Source organism: Saccostrea echinata, unplaced genomic scaffold, assembly GCF_033153115.1.
Source record: "Saccostrea echinata isolate AGI-Se365-2 ecotype Australia unplaced genomic scaffold, CSIRO_AGI_Sech_v1 ptg000009l, whole genome shotgun sequence".
NCBI classification, from domain to species: Eukaryota; Metazoa; Mollusca; class Bivalvia; order Ostreida; family Ostreidae; genus Saccostrea; species Saccostrea echinata.
This window is the reverse complement of record NW_026889758.1, coordinates 13,550,131-13,570,000: the sequence shown is the minus strand read 5'-3', so window position 1 is coordinate 13,570,000 and position 19,870 is coordinate 13,550,131. Positions and strand designations below refer to the sequence as shown.

General features: G+C 33.6%; 2 protein-coding genes across 6 annotated transcripts in view; one reads left to right on the top strand and one right to left on the bottom strand.

The window, feature by feature from the left end:
* The window catches only part of LOC133181809 (ras GTPase-activating-like protein IQGAP1), a 148,280-nt gene extending 147,385 nt beyond the window's left edge, over positions 1-895 (top strand). Inside the window, exon 44 of the mRNA XM_061316419.1 lies at positions 886-895. The gene's annotated coding sequence lies outside the window, so the exon portion shown is untranslated. The remainder of the gene's footprint in view (positions 1-885) is intronic.
* LOC133181811 (ras-specific guanine nucleotide-releasing factor 2-like) overlaps positions 1-19,870 on the bottom strand; it is a 90,885-nt gene that overhangs the window by 23,667 nt on the left and 47,348 nt on the right. For 2 of the 5 annotated variants that reach the window (XM_061316424.1, XM_061316428.1), the window contains 8 exons: positions 16,490-16,644; positions 11,603-11,620; positions 9,577-9,655; positions 7,903-8,108; positions 6,952-7,034; positions 4,734-4,757; positions 2,473-2,548; positions 1,061-1,251 (listed from right to left, as the gene is read on the bottom strand). In XM_061316424.1, coding sequence (XP_061172408.1) covers positions 1,061-1,251; positions 2,473-2,548; positions 4,734-4,757; positions 6,952-7,034; positions 7,903-8,108; positions 9,577-9,655; positions 11,603-11,620; positions 16,490-16,644 — 832 coding nt within the window. The remainder of the gene's footprint in view (positions 1-1,060; positions 1,252-2,472; positions 2,549-4,733; positions 4,758-6,951; positions 7,035-7,902; positions 8,109-9,576; positions 9,656-11,602; positions 11,621-16,489; positions 16,645-19,870) is intronic. The other 3 variants (XM_061316425.1, XM_061316429.1, XM_061316426.1) reach the window with 2 other exon arrangements.

Here is a 19,870-nt window from a genome sequence, read left to right as displayed (position 1 = left end):
AATTTCAAAAGTAGGTCACTGTAACCTACTTTTTGGTTGACGTTCTCCAAGGACCCAATATGCATCAATTGACTAAGTTTGATGATTTTAAGACAATTAGTATCACTGTGGCAAATTTGCGCAGGAAAATTGTGGATGCCTACATAGCGTAAATTAATCCCAAGCGGAATAAAGTACATCTACAGTAAGGTAATCTTTATATTTAGGTACACTGGGACAAATTTTCATGGAAAATTGTGACCTTTGTACTGAGCCTAAATTAATCCCTCATGAAAAAAAGTTATGTCTACAGTATTTCTGTATAAAATTTTGTGTGCCAATTGTGGGTCATGCATGCATGCATGGATGTGAATTTAATTCATGAATGATGGTATTTTTTCTTAAACTACTTAATGTGAAAATGTTCGTTGGAGTTATTTTGTATTTACCACTAGGTCTACTTTTCCTGCTTCTAAGTATTCAAATTCATGCAAAGGACTTGCAATTCTGTGGGTACACATTTAAGACAAGCTTATTTCTATTTCTAGATCATTTTCCATACTTTTCCTATGCATCAACATCAAACCAGCATTGTACAAGATAACTCAACCCCTCTAAGATGAAAAAAGTGAAGATACAAACAGTGATCGATCTAAAAAAAAATCTACAAACAATACAAATCTCTGAACAGGGCATAAAATATGGACCCCTGGAATTTCCAGAGATGGGATCAGGTGCCTAGGAGGAACAAGCATCCCCAGTTGACCTGTCACACCCACCACCAGTCCTATGTATTGATCAGGTAGACGGAACATTCCATAGTCAAATTTAGTATAAAAACACAAAAGCATAATAATTGGTATGAAACACGTCATCCAAAATACGACCCAATGGTAGGTTATATTTGCTAACAAGGTTATTATAATGACCATAGAATTTAGGAAATTCTAGCTTTAAACACTGTTTTAAAAAAGTGTTATTGATATCTGTTTGGGAATGAATCACAAAAAATAAGAGTGAAGGCAATATACACCAAATAAAGTATCGTACAGTGAGGTATCGTACAGTGAGGTATACGTACTGGCAAGACGTGAGGGAAGTCTCTAGATTTCCACTTTCTGGATTCTTGTAAACTCTCTTCAATGCCTCCAGAACTGTCTTACCATCAGTAAACACACGGTAGGTCAAGAGAAACGTGTTCAGGAAGTCAATACTTAAAAACCGGAGATCAGTTAGGCGGTCCAAAATACGCTCTACGCTGGCATGTCGAATCTAAATTACAAAAAAACGTGTCTTTTCTTCTAGCCTTCTTGCTTAACAAAAGTCTTCCAACTTAAGAACCACTTTGTTTCAAGAAACTTATCAATATAAAAGAATTAATCTTTAGAAATATTCCATTTGATGTATTTTTAAACAAGAGGCCCATGGGCCATAATGCTAACCTGAGTAACTATTGCGCTTCTTGTTCTTTAACAGTAGATTCCTTTTCCTATACATTCCTTTGTAAAACTTTGATGCCCATTGTAGCCCTAACCCTACCCTACCCCTGAGGGTCAAAATTTGAATTCACATCAATCTACACTACCTGAGGATGCTTCCATATAAATATGACCAATCATGGCTTTGCTGTTCTTGATAAGAAGATTTTAAATATTTTCCCTATGTATTCCTATGTAAAACTTTCATTGTCCAATGTGGCCCCACCCTACCCCCAAGGGTCATGATTTGAACAAACTAGAATATGCACTACCTATGGATGCTTCCATATAAATATGTCTGCTCATGGCTTTGCAGTTCTTGAAAAAAAGAAGACTTCCTGTATGTATTCCTTTGTATAAATTTGATTGCACATTGTGGACCCACCCTACTGGGGGGGGGGGGGGGGGGGGGGGGGGGAATATGATTTGAACAAACTTGAATTTACACTATCTGACGATGCTTCCATACATGGCTTTGCTGTTTTTGAGAAGAAGATTTTTAAGATTTTCCCTATAAATATTCATGTAAAACTTTGCCCATAGTGGTCCCAACCTACCCCCTGGGGTCATGATTTGAATAAAGTTGAATCAACACTATGTATGGAAGCTTGCACATGAATTTTTTCTTTTCTGGCCTTGCGAATCTTATGAAGAACATCTTTAAAGGACCCTACCCAATTTTTACTTTTTCATAATTATCTCCCCTTGAATACATTTGGCCCTTCAATTGAACAAACTTGAATCCCCTTCACCCTAGAATACTCTGTGCCAAGTTCAGTTGAAATTGGCCCAGTGGTTCTGGAGAAGAAGAAATTGTATAAAGTTTATGACAACAACAACAGACAAATTTTGATCAGAAAAGCTCACTCAGATGAGCTAAAAATTAAGAAAAATCAAATGATGCTCAATCAATACTTAGCAAAAAAGGAATAATTTTGCTGTACTTTTTCCTGATTAAATGACATGAAATGAGTGTTAGATTCTGCCTGACTACAGAACACAAAAGAGTTCTCACCTGCGGAACTTTACAGGAGTTAAGGGTCCTGCTGAACTTTATATCCACATCATCCGAAAACAGTCTACGATCTGACCTGAAAGTATAGAAACTTAAGTGATATATGTCCAGCTAAGTATCTGGTCTAAACAACTGAAAATTTGCCCCCCCCCCCTTCCTCCCAAAAATATAATAAAAAATCTAAACTAAATGTAAAATTCTGCTTTGTAAAATGGGAATTACCAAACATGCCCAATTACGCCCTGTATATTAAGATTTTACCTTAAATCTAATGACTGTAAAAATAATGTGGAATTATCATATAAGTGGAGATCTATCCCACTAATTTTGAAAATATTCAAATAGATTTCCCTATGAAACTAGTACGCATCTTTCTTCAATACTGAAATATGCACAATTCAAGGTCCCTAATTAGAAGGGAAAATAGACTTTTTAAGCCCTCTGTGTTAAAAGTGATGACAGGTCTTGTTGAAAATGCCCAAGTGTTTACAATGGTTAACAGAGAAATAAAATGTGAAAAGTTTACAGACAACAAGCCACAGGGGTTAGGAAAACAGTAAAACAATTTTGGAATTTCTTTTTTAGATCAATTAATACATGAAACCCAATGATGATATCTATTTCATTCACTCTGGGTTTCCTATTAACTTCACTGTACGTATTAAGGATAATAATATTAAGGATAAATGACAATATTGATTTATAAAAACATTGCAAAGACACATTATAAAATAGATAAACCAACAAATTTAAAATATAACATTTGGACAAGATTTGAAAAACTCAACTTCATGTCATAAAGCAGAGGAGGTCAGACTCAAGGGGTAAAATACTAATATACTGACATAAAACACTAATGCACTCATCTGACATATTTTAGTATCATATAATGAATGTTCTCTGTCCTAAAAGGAGACCAAAGATTGACCAAACATAAATCTGTTTCCTGTATAAAAATGTTTGCCTTTTAATAAAAGCATCTTTGACTGTGATTTTCTTAGATATTATAGAGTGTTCTACATACATGCGCCCGCATCACGCAGTGGTTAGCGCATTTCCTCTAGAGTAAGCAGTTGAACCTTACATCGCGGGTTCGAATCCCACTGTGAGATGTGGAGACTGGTCCTTTGAATGAGACCGTATAAACCAAGGTCCTGTGTCACAGTAAGTGCTGGCACAAAAAAGATCCCTCAATGTTCAATGGCCCTGAGTGCCGAGTATAGGTCAAAATTTGCAGCTCTCCACAGGCAAGTGGTGGCGTCTCCAAATGAGTGAAAATTTCTCGACAGGGACGTTAAACAACAATAAACAAACAAACATACATACATGTATATACACAAGTATATACACACATACATTCCTATGTAAATCTTTAGTTCCCATTGTCACCTCAATTGAACCACTGGCCAATATGTCATTTGAACACATTTGAATTAGTTGCATTTTCTAACCAACTGGATCTTTAGAGGATAACCTATCTTTAAGTTTAAATTTTATTTAGTGTCCTCTCCAACACTGCAAACAATGCATTATCTCTTTTTTCAAGAATTGTTGCCAAGTCCCATATCTAAGACTACATGTTTATCCTTGGTTAAGAACTTAATTGGTCCTAGGGAACCAAATAATAAATGATTGGTATATTTACTGACAATGGAATAGAAGCTGATATCTAGGACCATCTGTAATGCTAATTTATACTTAAAATTAAAAGGACTTTGCTCTACTATAAATCTGACAGTGGAGTACAGAATTGAGAAACAACTTTTGTTCTAAAATTTTTTCTGCCAAAAGAAGCTATAAAAAATCATATCTATAAAAAAGTTAGAAGATCATACACAATTAAAGTTCAGAAATTGCAAAAATTGGTCATTTTATACTGCTAGTTTAAAAGTCATACAAAATAAAAATAGGTTGAATACACTGATCTGACAGTATTCAGCCATATTTCGGCAACATTGATGCAGAATGATAAAGAAACATATAATCATAAACTAATTTTCTTATTGTTGAAACATTTCTGAACTACATTTTAAAACCAGTAATGAATTTTTTGCATACATGTGCTTCATTTTTTTTTCCAGAGTTTTTTATTAAATAAATGTATCTCTTAAGAATTACAGATGGATTTATATTTTTTATTATTCCTTTCTTTTATTTTTTTAAAGTAACATCCCCAACTTTAAAATAACTTCCCCAATGCTGTCTGAAAACGAAGAGTTTACTACAGTATACCTCCAACCTGTAAAACAACAAGGACTCACCATATCTGAGAGCTGTGGATGTATCTGAAAAGCATGCAAAAACTAGTGAATAAACACAGGCTTATAGGCCACAGTGCTCACCTGAGTCACAATGGCTGCTAGTGAATATAATCATGCTTAAAGATTGCAGCATCAAACTTAACACTCAAGTATATTGAGTGTTCTAGTCATACACCAGGTAATGCCAGTATCAGATATAAAATGCACAAAATTTTCACCATGCCTAGAAACATGTGAAAAAAAATTGAAAAGGAATATAACCATTAAAATTTATTACAATTAAATTTTCCTCCCATGCTTTACTTTAACCTCTCTCTCTCTCTCTCTCTATTATTATTATTTCAAGATAAATATTTGTGATATCAGGTTTAATGGCTGTATTTATTATATGCATGTCTTTCACATGGATATATATGACCATAAATGACTTTATTAATGTGTTTCAAGTTCAAAATTTTCACAATTTCCTTTACTTAATTCATATCTTCTGACAAAGACAAATACAATAGAATCAAGAGGTAAATGATTTGATTGACAGACAAATGTTGGTCAGAAAAAATCTCTATTAAATAAAGCTGTGTTAGTATAAGCTTAAGTTAATGTGCACAGCCAGCAAACAGCAACAGCTATTGGTACAAAAATAAGAACTTATACAGCCTGAACATCCACAAGATCAAAGCATGGATATTAGCCTGGATATCCACAAGACCAAAGCATGGATATTAGCCTGGATATCCACAAGATCAAAGCATGGATATTAGCCTGGATATCCACAAGATCAAAGCCTGGATATATGCCTGGATATCCATAGGATCAAAGCATGGATATTAGCCTGGAAATCCATAAGCAATGATAAAAGTAATGATATTAGCTTGGATATTTATATTAGTAATGATGCATGAATATTATCCTGATATCCACAATATATGATGCATGGATGATGTCTGGATACTTCCAAATTTATGAAAGCATGGATATTAATAACTGCATTCATACAGTTTGGATATTGAAACGAAAATTTAAAGCTAAAATATATTATAAGATTATTGTAAAAATTTTAAAAAATTATATTGTGATTTGTAAAGGCTAATAGCTGTTGGCTTGCTTGTTAGTAAATAAAAGCATGCAGGAATTCAGTCTAAGTTGAATGAAATAAAATTTTCTGATGCAGATTGACCAGTGATATGTAATATTTGGAATAATGTATTCCAATTGTAAGATTCCAAAATGGTCTCGGGCAATAGAACACAACGAGCTGATCCAAGTAATTTGGGAAATATATTGCAATCTATTCCCTGATTAGGCATTTGGTAACTGTTTTAAATACCTTTGGTATAACTAAATAATTTCATAGTTATAAAAAAAAAAATAAAAAGAATATTTTTTTAAAGCTATTAACCAGTATTTGGAGTATTATATAATGCTCAGAGAATAACATGAAACCCTGATGATGTCACAGTGCTACTGAAATCGAGATGACATAATTTAAATTGTTAAGAATGAAAAATTCACATCCATGTTTGTATACTTGTAGTAAATTATTGTTGTGCATGAACCAATTGCTGTAGAAAAAGGGCAAAAACCATGCAAAAAATAGTAATATTGTTATAATTTGAAATCTTTAATTCTTTATATTTTGGATGCCTATTGATCCAATTTAATTTTATACAAACCCAGAATTATGATATTATCAAGTTTTTTTTGTGATATGGGCATTTTTGTATCAAATATGAACAAAATGGCTGACATGGCTTTTAATTTTTAATCCTCTTCCTAAAGAGTAAATTTTACATGGCAAAAATTTCAATCACCCTGCATGTAAATTAAAGCACTGATCATAATGGTGGATACCTAATGGGATGCAGGGGTCCAAGTACCAATTTTAGAATACAAAACAAAGAAAAACTGGAGACCAACACCTTGAGGTTGAATCACCCTGCGGTTTTAGAATGTAAAGGTAGATTTTTTTTTTAAATTGACCCTGCATGTTTACTTTTTTAAACTGCAAGAGGAATTAAAATTTGAAAGCCTTGCCTGTAAAACTGGCTGCACATACAGCTAGTTCAGGTTTAGGGGTTGGGAGAGGGGGATTTTTACCTGAGAATCGAGGCACAGTGAGGGAGGATGATTCATACAATGAGGTATTAAGGTGGTCACCATAGTGGAGATCTTTTATACACTGTAAACATTACACACAAGGGGGAGGGGGGATTCTTACCTGACAGATTGAGGCATGGTGACTGAGGATGATTCACTCATTGAGGTATTCAGGAGATCACTATAGTGGAGATCTTCTATACACTACAAACATATATTACACAGGAAATGTTAAAACTACACAAACAACTTGTTCACCTTAAGCCAGCATGTTAATCATTAAACATTATCCAGTTAAAATATCATAGTATCATAGCTAGTTACAGTGCATGCAAGTATGACACTTAAATATAAATGATTTTTGATCACAATATTCAGAGGTCTGTGGGCCTTAATAATCACCTGAGACCACAACAAAAAGTCATTGGAGACAAATCTACCTCATATTTTCATAATTAAAATGAACACACACTACATGAGGCTCCTATGTATATCTTGTAATTTTTCTTCAACTTGTTGCTGACTGTAAACGTTTGAATCCCTGACATGGTTTTATCTCTACTACCCATGATCCGGCCCTCTACCCAATTAAAGGAACATTTTGTAAAATTTGCCTAATAGCTCTGTCCAGAGAAGAAAAAATTGACAGACTAGCAATACCTGGGCTGTTTTCAAGATCATAGCAGCTAAGGTCTAAGAAGAGCTATGATTTTTTAAGTATGCTACGCTATCATTTATAACAAGCTTTGATTCATAGTGTGTTCAATAGGCCTAAATATCTAGCCTAGCAGCTAGGCTAGCTGCTACAATCTTGAATGGTATGATATGCTAGCATAATAAGTTTTAATTCATACAGTGTGTTCAATTGCAAGGCCTAGATATCTAGCTAGCCTAGCAGCCGGGTTAGCTGCTACAATCTTGAATGCAGCCCTGAAGTGGCTATGGTGGCCAACTGATATTAGGCATTATAAACAGATATCTTTAGTAAATGTGATTGTATTAAAGTTCAGCTTTTTTTGAATAATGAGAAAAAACCACTGTGAATACTGTCAGGGAAATTGTTTATAACCACCTGACTGATGTCTGAGCACCACGCCAGTTTTTCCTGGCGAGTGGCTGCCACTAAAGTAATGGATGTCCCGTTCCCACTCTTGGTATCTACTATAATTTTAAAGTCTAGTCCATTGTAATCTGTGCGTGTCTCCTTCTCGCCAGGTTGGATGAGGGTATTTAAAGAGCCTGTACTTCGGATACTGTCTATAGAATCTACTGAAGATGCTGAGAAAAAAAATTAATTATTGAATTAATACAAGGAAATAACTTACATTCAGAAGATAAAATCAAGGTATAATTTACAGAATATTTTCAAGTATTTTTCCTACAGTGTAGCAGTATAAATCACATTGGAATCCTAACTATAAAGAAAATGTCTACAATGACACATTAGAAACTCACTCTCAGATTCATTTATAAAGCCTCTACAATAACACACTAGAAACTCAATGTCAAGGTCATTTATAAAGCCTCTACAATAACACACTAGAAACTCAATGTCAGGGTCATTTATAAAGCCTCTACAATAACACACTACAAACTCAATGTCAGGTTTATTTATAAAGCCTCTACAATAACACACTACAAACTCAATGTCAGGGTCATTTATAAAGCCTCTACAATAAAACACTGCAAACTCAATGTCAGGGTCATTTATAAAGCCTCTATAATAACACACTGGAAACTCACTGTCAGATTCATTTATAAAGCCTCTACAATAACACACTAGAAACTCAATGTCAGATTTATTTATAAAGCCTCTACAACAACACACTAGAAACTCACTGTCAGATTTATTTATAAATTAGCTAAAATAACAAACAAGAAACTCAATGTCAGGGTTATTATTAAATTTCTATAATAAAGCACTAGAAACTCACTGTCAGGTTCATTTATAAGGCCTCTATAATAACACACCAGAAACTCACTGTCAGATTTACTTATAAAGCCTCTACAATAACACACTAGAAACTCAATGTCAGGGTCATTTATAAAGCCTCTACAATAACACACTAGAAACTCAATGTCAGATTCATTTATAAAGCCTCTATAATAACATACTAAAAACTCAATGTCAGGTTTATATATAAAGCCTCTACAATAACACACTACAAACTCAATGTCAGGGTCATTTATAAAGCCTCTACAATAACACACTAGAAACTCAACGTCAGGGTCATTTATAAAGCCTCTAAAATAACACACTACAAACTCAATGCCAGGGTCATTTATAAAGCCTCTATAATAACACACTAGAAACTCAATGTCAGAGTCATTTATAAAGCCTCTACAATAACACACTAGAAACTCAATGTCAGATTCATTTATAAAGCCTCTACAATAACACACTGGAAACTCAATGTCAGATTTATTTATAAAGCCTCTACAATAACACACTAGAAACTCAATGTCAGGGTCATTTATAAAGCTCTACAATAACACACTAGAAACTCAATGTCAGGGTCATTTATAAAGCCTCTACAATAAAACACTGGAAACTCACTGTCAGGATCATTTATAAAGCCTCTACAATAACATACTAGAAACTCATTGTAAGGTTCATTTGTAAATTCTCTATAATAACACACTAGAAACCCAATGTCAGGGTCATCAATGAAGCCTCTAAAATAATAGAATAGAAACTCTGATAGATTCATTTATAAAACTATAACAACACACTATAGAAACTCACTGTCAGGGTCATTTATAAAGGGTTCTGCCCCTGGGTCCTCTATCAGTGTACAATCAATTAGGGGGATCTTCCCATAGTGCTGAAAAACAATCATAAATTACATACATTATCCTAAATCTATTAAAATGTACCTATAGGCATTTACAAATCCACTACAATAAAGCTAATGTGAATTTCTTTACTGAGTCTATTTTGTCAGTAATTCATTTGTGTGGAGATATAATAGCAGTAGATACAGCATCCTAGCTATACATATAATAATGGAAAGGACTGGGATATAATGTCAGCACACAGGGATATTTATTCCAACCATACTATGTCATTTGTAAAATGGTAAAGAAGTCTTGTTTCCTAAATGTATGCATATTTTGTATCCTGCCAACATTCACTATCAATTTTACCTGAACTTCATGTAAAAGACTGATTCTCTGGACATACAAGTTAATATTCTTATTCATACTGGACCCTTAGCATTATAGTTCAAATCCATTGTGGGCACTTCTGTACATTCATGCAAGATGTGTGCTATGTATGAATGAAGTGGGCTAAGTACGTGAGACGTGGGCTGATGTATGAATGAAGTGCCGGTAGGCTAATTATGCGAGATGTGGGCTGATGTATGAATGAAGTGGACTAATCATGTGAGATGTGGGCTGATGTATGAATGAAATGGGCTAATTTTGTGAGACGTGGCTGATGTATGAATGAAATGGGCTAATTCTGTGAGATGTGGGTTGATGTATGAATGAAATGGGCTAATTTTGTGAGATGTGGGCTGATGTAAATTATGTCAGTTGATCACGTGAGATATGACTTGACATAAAAATTAAGTAAGGTGATCATGCAAGATGTTGGGTGACATACAAATTTTATAGGAATGGCAATTTTTAACTGTTTGCTTGGTCAGAACAGTGGTAATTGAATGGAAAATCTGTAATTGGTTAATCAAAAACAAAAAATAAAATGCAGTTAACAAGTTAATCATGTAGATCACCAAATTTTCATGACACCATGTTTTTGCAAGACGGTTATTTGGTATTTATAAGCAAGAGAAAATTTTGACAAATTTTGTTAATTTTTATATGTCATAATCTTTATTAATACAAATATAAGCAAGAATGACATTTTCATGAGCAGATGGTCTTGCATAATTACACGAAAGTAACATTCTCATGAATAAATAGTGATTTACAGTAATCGATTGGAATGCTAAATTACATGAGCTGGTCAATGAGATTTGGGATGACATATGAATTAAGTTGGCATAACTAGACCAAATAGTATTAGGGATTAACTTTATTTACACAAATAAAATATCCAATCATCATCTTTGTACCTGGCACCCCAAGTAAGAAATTAAAAAGAAGTCCATGGACTTAATGGTAATCTGAGCAAGTTTTTTTTTTTAATTTAAGAATCCTTTCTAGCTCATCTTTGCTTCAGAAACCATGGTTTGAACACATTTTATTCTACAACACATGAGGATACTTGAAAATATATTTTTTAAAATAAGTTACAGTGTAAACACTCACTATCTTCACTACCTCTGTGTTTACAAGTGATTTTAATCCCCTTCATCAAATCAGTCAAGAAGGTTACAGATACATGAAAACACAATAGAGTATTTTGGAAAGAGGTCATGCTTTCTGGAGAAGGTTGGAGCTCTGTTTTCATATACAGGTATATAATTACAGGCACTGATCAGTAAAAAAGAACTAGCTGATATAGAATAAGAGAATGGCTAATTACTATATCTCTACATTACAACAATGATACATTTGTGTTTAAGGATTTTCTTTGATCCTCATTTCAGTGTCTTAACATTTTTAATATAAATAATTGCACTGAAGTTATATATAACATCATACTACACTAAAAAAAGGTGTTTAATAAGTAATTATATATATAATCTTTAATTGAACAACATAAATTCAGGTGTGATTTCTACAAAAACCCTACAGATGTGTCGGTGATGAGCAAGTGTTGCCATGATAGAAACACCAGGAATGAGAACTTTTTGTCTTACCTGCCTTTTAGGCAATGTCTGAAGATCAAATCAAAGTACAGAATAACTTAAAAGTACATGTTTAACATATAAGTATACATTTATGTACATTGGAAATTTTTTGCCCCAAGTTATTTTTGTCCAAATGCATTAATGCACCATGCAAAATTAGACCAAAGCTGTCACTTTTTCTGTGCAAATATTTAAATCTTAAAGTTTGAAAATGAAGAGAGGGAAAAATAAAAAGGGGCAAAATTTTCCTTGTTTGTACTCTGTTCAAGTCTGACTTAAAAGCCAGCCCCCACTACGAACGAAGTGAAATAGTAGGGGCTGGCTTTAGTCAGACTGTACTCTGTTCATAGATAATCTGCCATGTGAAAAAAATTCTACAAAATGCAATTTTAGAAACTTCTTCCAAAATTTATTAACCGTACATGTAGGTTGTAATGTCATAGTGCTGAACTGGTAATCTGGTTTCTTAAGTTTTGGGGGGATGAATCTTAATTATATCAATAACACCACAATCCTTCATTTATAAAATACATAAATGGTTAGTTACATTGAATTCAACAAACTCTTAAATTAGGCATGTCTGCAAAATTCATCTGTGGAAAAAATTTGTTTGGAACCCTTTCCAAATAAATAGCACTGGTATATTGAAGCATCTTTAGTTGACTTAAAGCTTGATCGACTCTGAATCTCGGTGAAGAATACAGCAATACCTTTCCCACTTTAATAATTAACAGATATAAACAGAAAACCTTACCTGATGTAAACACTAATTCTACTTGAAAATGCATATATTTTAAATTAAAAATTAATGGAATTTAAAAATCCATTGTGACAATGATGAAATCATTATCTTAATATCCTGTCTGTCTGTGCAGCAGTGAAAGTCTCTTCAATCAAGCCGCACCAACTGTTACCTCGGCCTGCTCATGGGGAAAAAAATATCTCAATTGTACAGAATCATAATGATCCACTGTCCTTGAGGATCTACCTAGACCAGACTCCTCTTCTGGCCGACCTCAGACGCAGACCTCAACGGCTGCTCTTGTTCACCATATTGGATTCTTCCTGCACCAGAGCAAGCAATACAGGGTTTTACAGAATGAGGATATGTGTAACACATACCCTGACAATGGTCTTCTCAGAAAAACAGATCAATGAACAATCAGATCTGTCATAAACAGATGTCCGAGAAAAATTAAAAATACACACACTGATGTCACATCAAGCAAGGTATTCTGTTAATTAGTCCAAAACAATCAATAAAAATCATGACAATGAAGCTAGTGTATTTCTTGTCTGAAGATTACTGTAGAGTGTATGAAAAGCATGTCAAATCATTATTTACTAATCAATTATATTAAATTGATTTTTTTAGTGAAAAAAAAATTAATTTCTATTTCTATGCTTACACTTTCTTAATATTTGACTCATTAGCTTTAATTTGATGCCAGAAAAAGTAGGAAATGGGTATTTTTTTGGACATCAGCTTGGTGAGTTTCTTAAGTAAGCTATTGTAGACCAAAGTAATAGATAGGACTCCCAGTCCTAAAGACATTAAGAGCCATTCTCTATAATGATGGACTTTTATATAGGAGCTGTGGCATGCATAGTCTCAGAATTTCTTCAAACTCTTTAAAAAAAAGTCTTTGATACCGTGAAATCAAATCAGGCAAAAATTTGTTGCTATGTGTCATGGTTACCATGGCAACATGTCCTGAAGTTTGAAATATGGCATTTTTCAACATGTTCAGAGCCCAAACGTTAGTGTTTGCAGCAATGCAATATTACATATGTTTCTATGGAAACAAAGTATTCACAGGTAATAATTTTATTCCTTCAATTTTATAAAGTCATACACTATAAAATAAAAACAATTATACGTTAAAATGCAACCAAATAATATAGAAAAGATCCTTGTAAAATATACCAAGGACTAAATATGATATTTTTTATTAGTTGGCAATGGTTGCCATGGTTTTAATACCACACGTCCAAAGGGATTTCAAATTTACTCCCTGTAAGTTTTAATCTGATCCTACTTTTTTAAAAAGCATATTTCTATTCAACTAGTGATCAATTGGTGTGGTCTTAATTTTCAAATTTCAAAAAATTCAAATTAATTTCTCTAAATAGAGCATTGCTATGGAAATTAACAGAAAAAATATAAAAATCTGCAAAATAGTTTGTTTCTTAAGATTTGTATCCTTGTATGTAGATTCCCAAAACTTCTATGATTGATGTTTATGAACAACTAACCTGACTTTCAATTTTGACTACCACCCAGTCTCCAACTGGATGCAAGAAGCTGCCACATAGGGTTTCATATTGGTATAAAGTTAACAAAATAGAACATTTTCCCTTCTTGGTAACCATGCATAGCACCAATGTTGTTTTCTTAATCAAACTTTATCAATATATGATAATCAACTATAGTTCTACCAGATAAGTACTATTCAAGGTGAGTCAAATTATATATTTCTTGATTAAAAGGTAAGTAAATTCCAAAAGTTCCTTAAAAGCACTTTTAAGCACTGGTATGTTGTTTCCATGGTTACACTGCAAAGTAGCAATTAATCCCAGTTTTCCTTACATTGTCAATGTCACAAGGTCCTAAGGATGTATATTTGCCAGTCTTGAATTTTCATGTTTTTCCTCAAGAGCAACAGATTTTGCATGGTTACACTGTGTTACTATGGTAAACATGAAAGTTATTTAATCAGAATATTCAATAATATTGCTAATACCCAATTACTTAAGGTCAAATATTTTTATTGTTTTTTTAAAGTTGTTGATTGGGTTAGATCATGTTACACCTTTAATTAGTGAACATTGAGTAATTTTCAGCATTTTTCAGCATTTAAATGTATTCCAAATGTACCCATGGTTACCACTTTCTTAAGAGATATATCTAAATAGTAAGTGGCAACAAGGTGTAATGGTTTGTTTGTTTTTCCTAGTCTTTATTAATGCTTAATAAAGATTCCAATAGCTGAAAATCTCAATTTTTCAAACTTTCCCAGTTGTTACCATGGTAACTAAGACACACAGCAACCAAATTTTATTTGATATATGTTTCTGGTATCAAGTTGTAATAAAGGGCAAAGTTTCATCAAAATCGGTGACAAAGAAGTTTAAGTGGTTACAAGGAATTGCCCTTAAATATCACCTACAGAGCCACTCAAAAACACGCCTATTTAAACTCTGTTATACCACAAACAATTTACACTACCAATTTATGCCCTCATACAGTATTTCCAGTATATTAAGTATACATTCATGACCTTTAAATTGAAGCAATCTTTTAGCCTCTCATGACGATTTTGTAATATCTTCATAACACTAATACAATCTGGACAAAACATCAAAGACAGTAAAATAAATGTGGTAAAATTAACAACACCACGTGGTGATAAATTTTGTTAAACTTTATTCATTGTAAAAATTCACAAAAATGTTTTCATAGAGACATTTCCACATTTAAACTTATAGTAGCTTTGCTCAGGGTCATGACACACCCTCTATAACTAACCCTGTGCCAAACATGATTCTACTATTCTTGCATTACATTGGTCAGAAATTTGATAAGCTTTGACCTTGATTTAAGGTGAACAGACACCCTCTAGTCATAAGCTTTGCTTCAAGAATTAGCTTCCTTTGTTCTTAGGTTTCTCCATTATAAAGAATTTCCCACTTCAGACTGTAGCATTGACCATGATTAATAATTTAGCACTAAAAATTATTAGTAATGTCTTTCAACATTCTTCACATTCTTTAACCCCCCACCCAACCGCCCTTTTCAGCAAATTTGCAATATAGATTTTTTCTCTAAACTTTAAAACAAACCATGGAACAACATTTTTTTTTTCCAGAAACCAGAAATTGTAAGCCAGACCATTGATAAAATCTATTTAAACCACAAGAAATAGAGTATGATTTTTACAATGCTCAAATCTGTTACAAAAACTTTAAAATGTTTAAATTTCTCTTTTGCAAAGAAAAAGGTGAAAATAGGGCAAAGTCATGGACCTCTGAAATCAGAGATGGGATCAGTAGGCCCAGGAGGAGTAAGTATCCCCTGTAAACTGGTCACAGTTGTGAACAGGTGGAGTAATCCAGAGTCAAAATTAGTATAAAAACAATGGTCTGTAATGGTTTGGGCCATGGATATCTGCCTGGGTAGCTCAGTCAGTAGAGCACCTAACTAGTGATGCAGGGGTCCCAGGTTTGATTCCCGGTCCAGCCATATACATTTTCTCCTTTATTGTTACAGGCCTAACAATTTGGTATTAAACATATCAGTCAAAATATGACAAACAAGGACATTATCTTGACCACAGAATTTGAGAAATGTTGACTTTAAATGAGATTGTGAGAAGCCCTTGAACCTAAATTTTTTTGTCAGTAGCCTGCTTCTATTAAAAAAAATTGATCCTACTCAGAACATGCTCTTGTGTTCAGTTGGGAGACATAAGCACCATGTATTGGTTATATTGGACCATTAATAGAGGAAGATGATGAATCAGTGAACATCAACATTGGTAAATAGTAACATTGTCAGGATTTTGCCTTTTTTACTTCAATTTCTCCCATAAGTATTTGCAACACTAAAACATTTTACATCTTATACAGCACTTTTTTAAAAATTGCATATAAAAGAGATTTGAAAAAACGAAAAATTTTATAAATGACATTTCTGTGGAATTTGATTGCAGATTCAGAAAACTGGTCTGCAGTAGTCAGTAAAAGATATGCATATTATTTCAGAATGTTTCTAAAGCATAAACAAACTGCAGATTAAGTAAAATGACCATAAATTAGGACTTTATTTTGTTTCGTAGGTCACAGTGAAGTCGGTATGATCATCCAAATATATAGCTGGTGACTTTATAGACTTACTTTGGCGAGATGAAGCCTGCCATTTGATGCTCGGGTTGTCAGAAGCATATGATTGGTGAAGAGAAACACCTGACATATTACTTCCTTCTCTTTACGATCTTTGATAGGCCACAAACTTGACTTGCTCTTCTCATTGAACACTTGAATTAGAGGTCCTGCAAAAAAAGGTGGGAAAAAAATTTATCAAATTGTATCAATCAATATAAGATGTCATATCCAATTGCTTGTCCCATTTTTTGTAAGTAACTGACATTGACATTCACAAAAGTTCAATGACTGACAGAAGAGTGGCATAAAGTGATGTCTCTTTGGGCATGTGCATAGGATATTGGGAATAAGCCTGCCACCTAGTGGTCACCTTCAACCTAACAGCCATCCTTTAGTAAACATAATTGTCTCCCCTTTTTGTCTGTACACTCTCTAAATTCCTGATGTGTTAGATATGTTAGGAATAGATCTTTATGATCAATATAATGAGATTTTCCAATACTTGGTTTGTGTGAGGATAAATCTGTCTCATGATTGTGAAGCACACAGCAGACTCCACATAAAATCAATAGCGTTAAATCTTAATTGGGATGGCCTGGTTAGTGGCTCTGCTACAGCCTGTTTGTAGTAATAAACTAGGCAAGATCACCAGTCAAGCATCAACAAATCTGCAGACTTCTACCAATTCTGTCATAGTACTCTCTATAAAAATCCTGATACAGTATCTCCACCTCCCTTTCTGTTAATGAATCAGAGAGCTATAAATAGAGTTGTTCTAATACCCTTTAGGGATTGAACAGCAAAACTCATGATCAGCACTGCACAATATCTGTGCACCTGATGAGGAAGTTGTAATTTTAAACATCTATTTTGTACACCTCCCTCAACCATGACGAAATCATTGGAACAATTTGACAGAGTCAGATATCGAGATTTCAAAATACCCCAGAAACAAATTTCATCACTGGAAATACATTAGCACATGAAACAAAGTCAATCTTACCATGAACTAAAACAAAAGGAAGCTTTAATTGTCAGCTGGAAAAACTGTAAAGCATATGATTCCTAAATCTCATTCTATCTAGTTGTGAGACACCTGGGTCATTTTATTCCATATCCCTCACGGGTCAGAATGCACAAGAAAATGAAGTTTATATGCAATATACATATTCCAGCTTAAGATGAAATTTTTCCTATCAAATCCCACTGATTATAAAGAACACAAAACACATCTCTCAAATAATTAACAAGATAAATCCAGGTGACAACACAGGTAAAAAAATAATACAAACCTTAAATGCACACTGCAAAAAAAGGCGCATGTAAGTAATCATAAATCAACTGGTCAAATTCTGTCACGTATGAGATATCTCACATAACTCGACTATAGATATATATAGGAATCCTGACATCAGGTGACAAGCAATGGTCACTACATCTATTAAAGCTGCTGTTCGTAATCACTGCTATAACTGACTTGTGGGTGTACATATAAACAGATCAATACTTTTTTCCAATATAACATTCAAAAGGATGAACAGCTAGGGTTTCCCTGAGGAAATTGATTACATGGCAAGGAGACAAATACTGAACTACAATGGACAGATAACAGTGAACTTATGAATCTCCTGGCCCAAGTTCACACTCTACCTATACTTCGATCCACAATAATTATAGAGTCAACTTTATTCTGTTTGATTTAACTTCCAATCATTTAATTTTTTGAGGGTAAAATGAGACTTAAAAGATTATGTCCACTCTTAACATCATTATGAGAACAAGAGGCCCATGGGCCAAACTGCTAACCAGAGTCACCTTAAATTAGCCTGGCTGTTCTTCTTAGAATATTTTAAAATGTTTTCCCTCTTTATCCCCATGAAAACTTTTGCCTCATATTGTGACCACACCCAGCCTCTTATGGTTATTACTTAACCAAACTTGAATCCACAAGCTTCAATATCAATAGGACTAACATGGCCTTGTTGTTCTGGAGAAGAAAATTGGAAAAAAAGTGCCTGTATATATGTATTATGTGAAATTTTATCCAATCCTATCCTTGTAAAGTGAATGCCTAAACAAGAATTTCAAACTGCTGTACACTTTGACCATGAACTTGTCCAAACAATCTTGAGTCAGGGCCACAGAAGACCTATGTTTAGAATGGCTTTTGTGCTAGTTACTCCATCACTATGCACAAAGTATTCCATACTGGAATTTAAATGAGATATTTTATAAACAATAAACCCATGGCATTCGATGCTCGACTTAGTCACACTGTTTTCTCTCTCAGACTGATTATTCTGATTGAGTGGTTTGTGGCTGCAAACTTAAATGAAACACTGTACACAATACTGACTGCAAGTATATACAGTTGAACTTCGGTATCTCAAGCACTGATATCTCAAATACCAGGGAAATGTCGAAGTCAATTGGAATTCCTAACCACTTATTCTTTAAATATATATAACCCTTGATATCTCGAATACTCAGATATCTCGAAGTTTTTTCTTGGTCCCATTGAGTTCCAGATAACATTAGGTTTGACTGTAATTATTTATGAAAAAACTTTAAAACTCTAACACCCCTCCCTCCTCCCTAACCTTCAACATTTCCCTAGTTTAATTTCAAGATATAGGAGTAGTAGAATGAAACCCCAAAAAAAAAGCCAATGCTTTGATATAAATACAGTCAAACCTTGTTATTTCACACCCAATGGAACCAAGAGAAAACATATCCGATGATTCAAGATAGCAAGGTTAAAATACATAAAGAAAAAATGGTTGAGACTTTTAACTCAAGATATGGTATTTGAGATACTGGAGTTTGAGATAACCAAGTTCAACTATATACACATTTCAGAACCCCTGATAAAAAAGAATTTCTAAAGAAAATTTTCAAAGAGTTATCTAATATTTCAATATTCCTCTGTAAAACACAAAGCCTTAAAGCATCTTAACACCTGAATATCATACCAGGAGGATTTACTTATCTTTTTTTTTATTCCAAAGCACAGGATTTTTTTTCCATCCATAGCCTTGTTACTTTTCCTTAACTCATACCCCCCCCCCCCCCCACACCCCTTTGGAATCAATCACCACCCTTCATTTGAGTAAACTTGAATCCTTTTAGCCAGTGGTGCTTTGTGACAAGTATATATGAAATGATAAAATGGCTCTGAAGAAACTGAGAATATTAAAAAATTACAGATAAATGGATGACAGACATGCAAAAAACAAACTTTGATTGGAAAAGTTCATGTGGCTTACTTTTACATTTGTAGATGTTGTCCCTTATATAACACCATTTGAGAAATGTGTATCTATCAATATATAGATACAGGTTCATCACATGACCACAAGTTCATTGTTAAGTGACCTAAAGGTCAACATAATT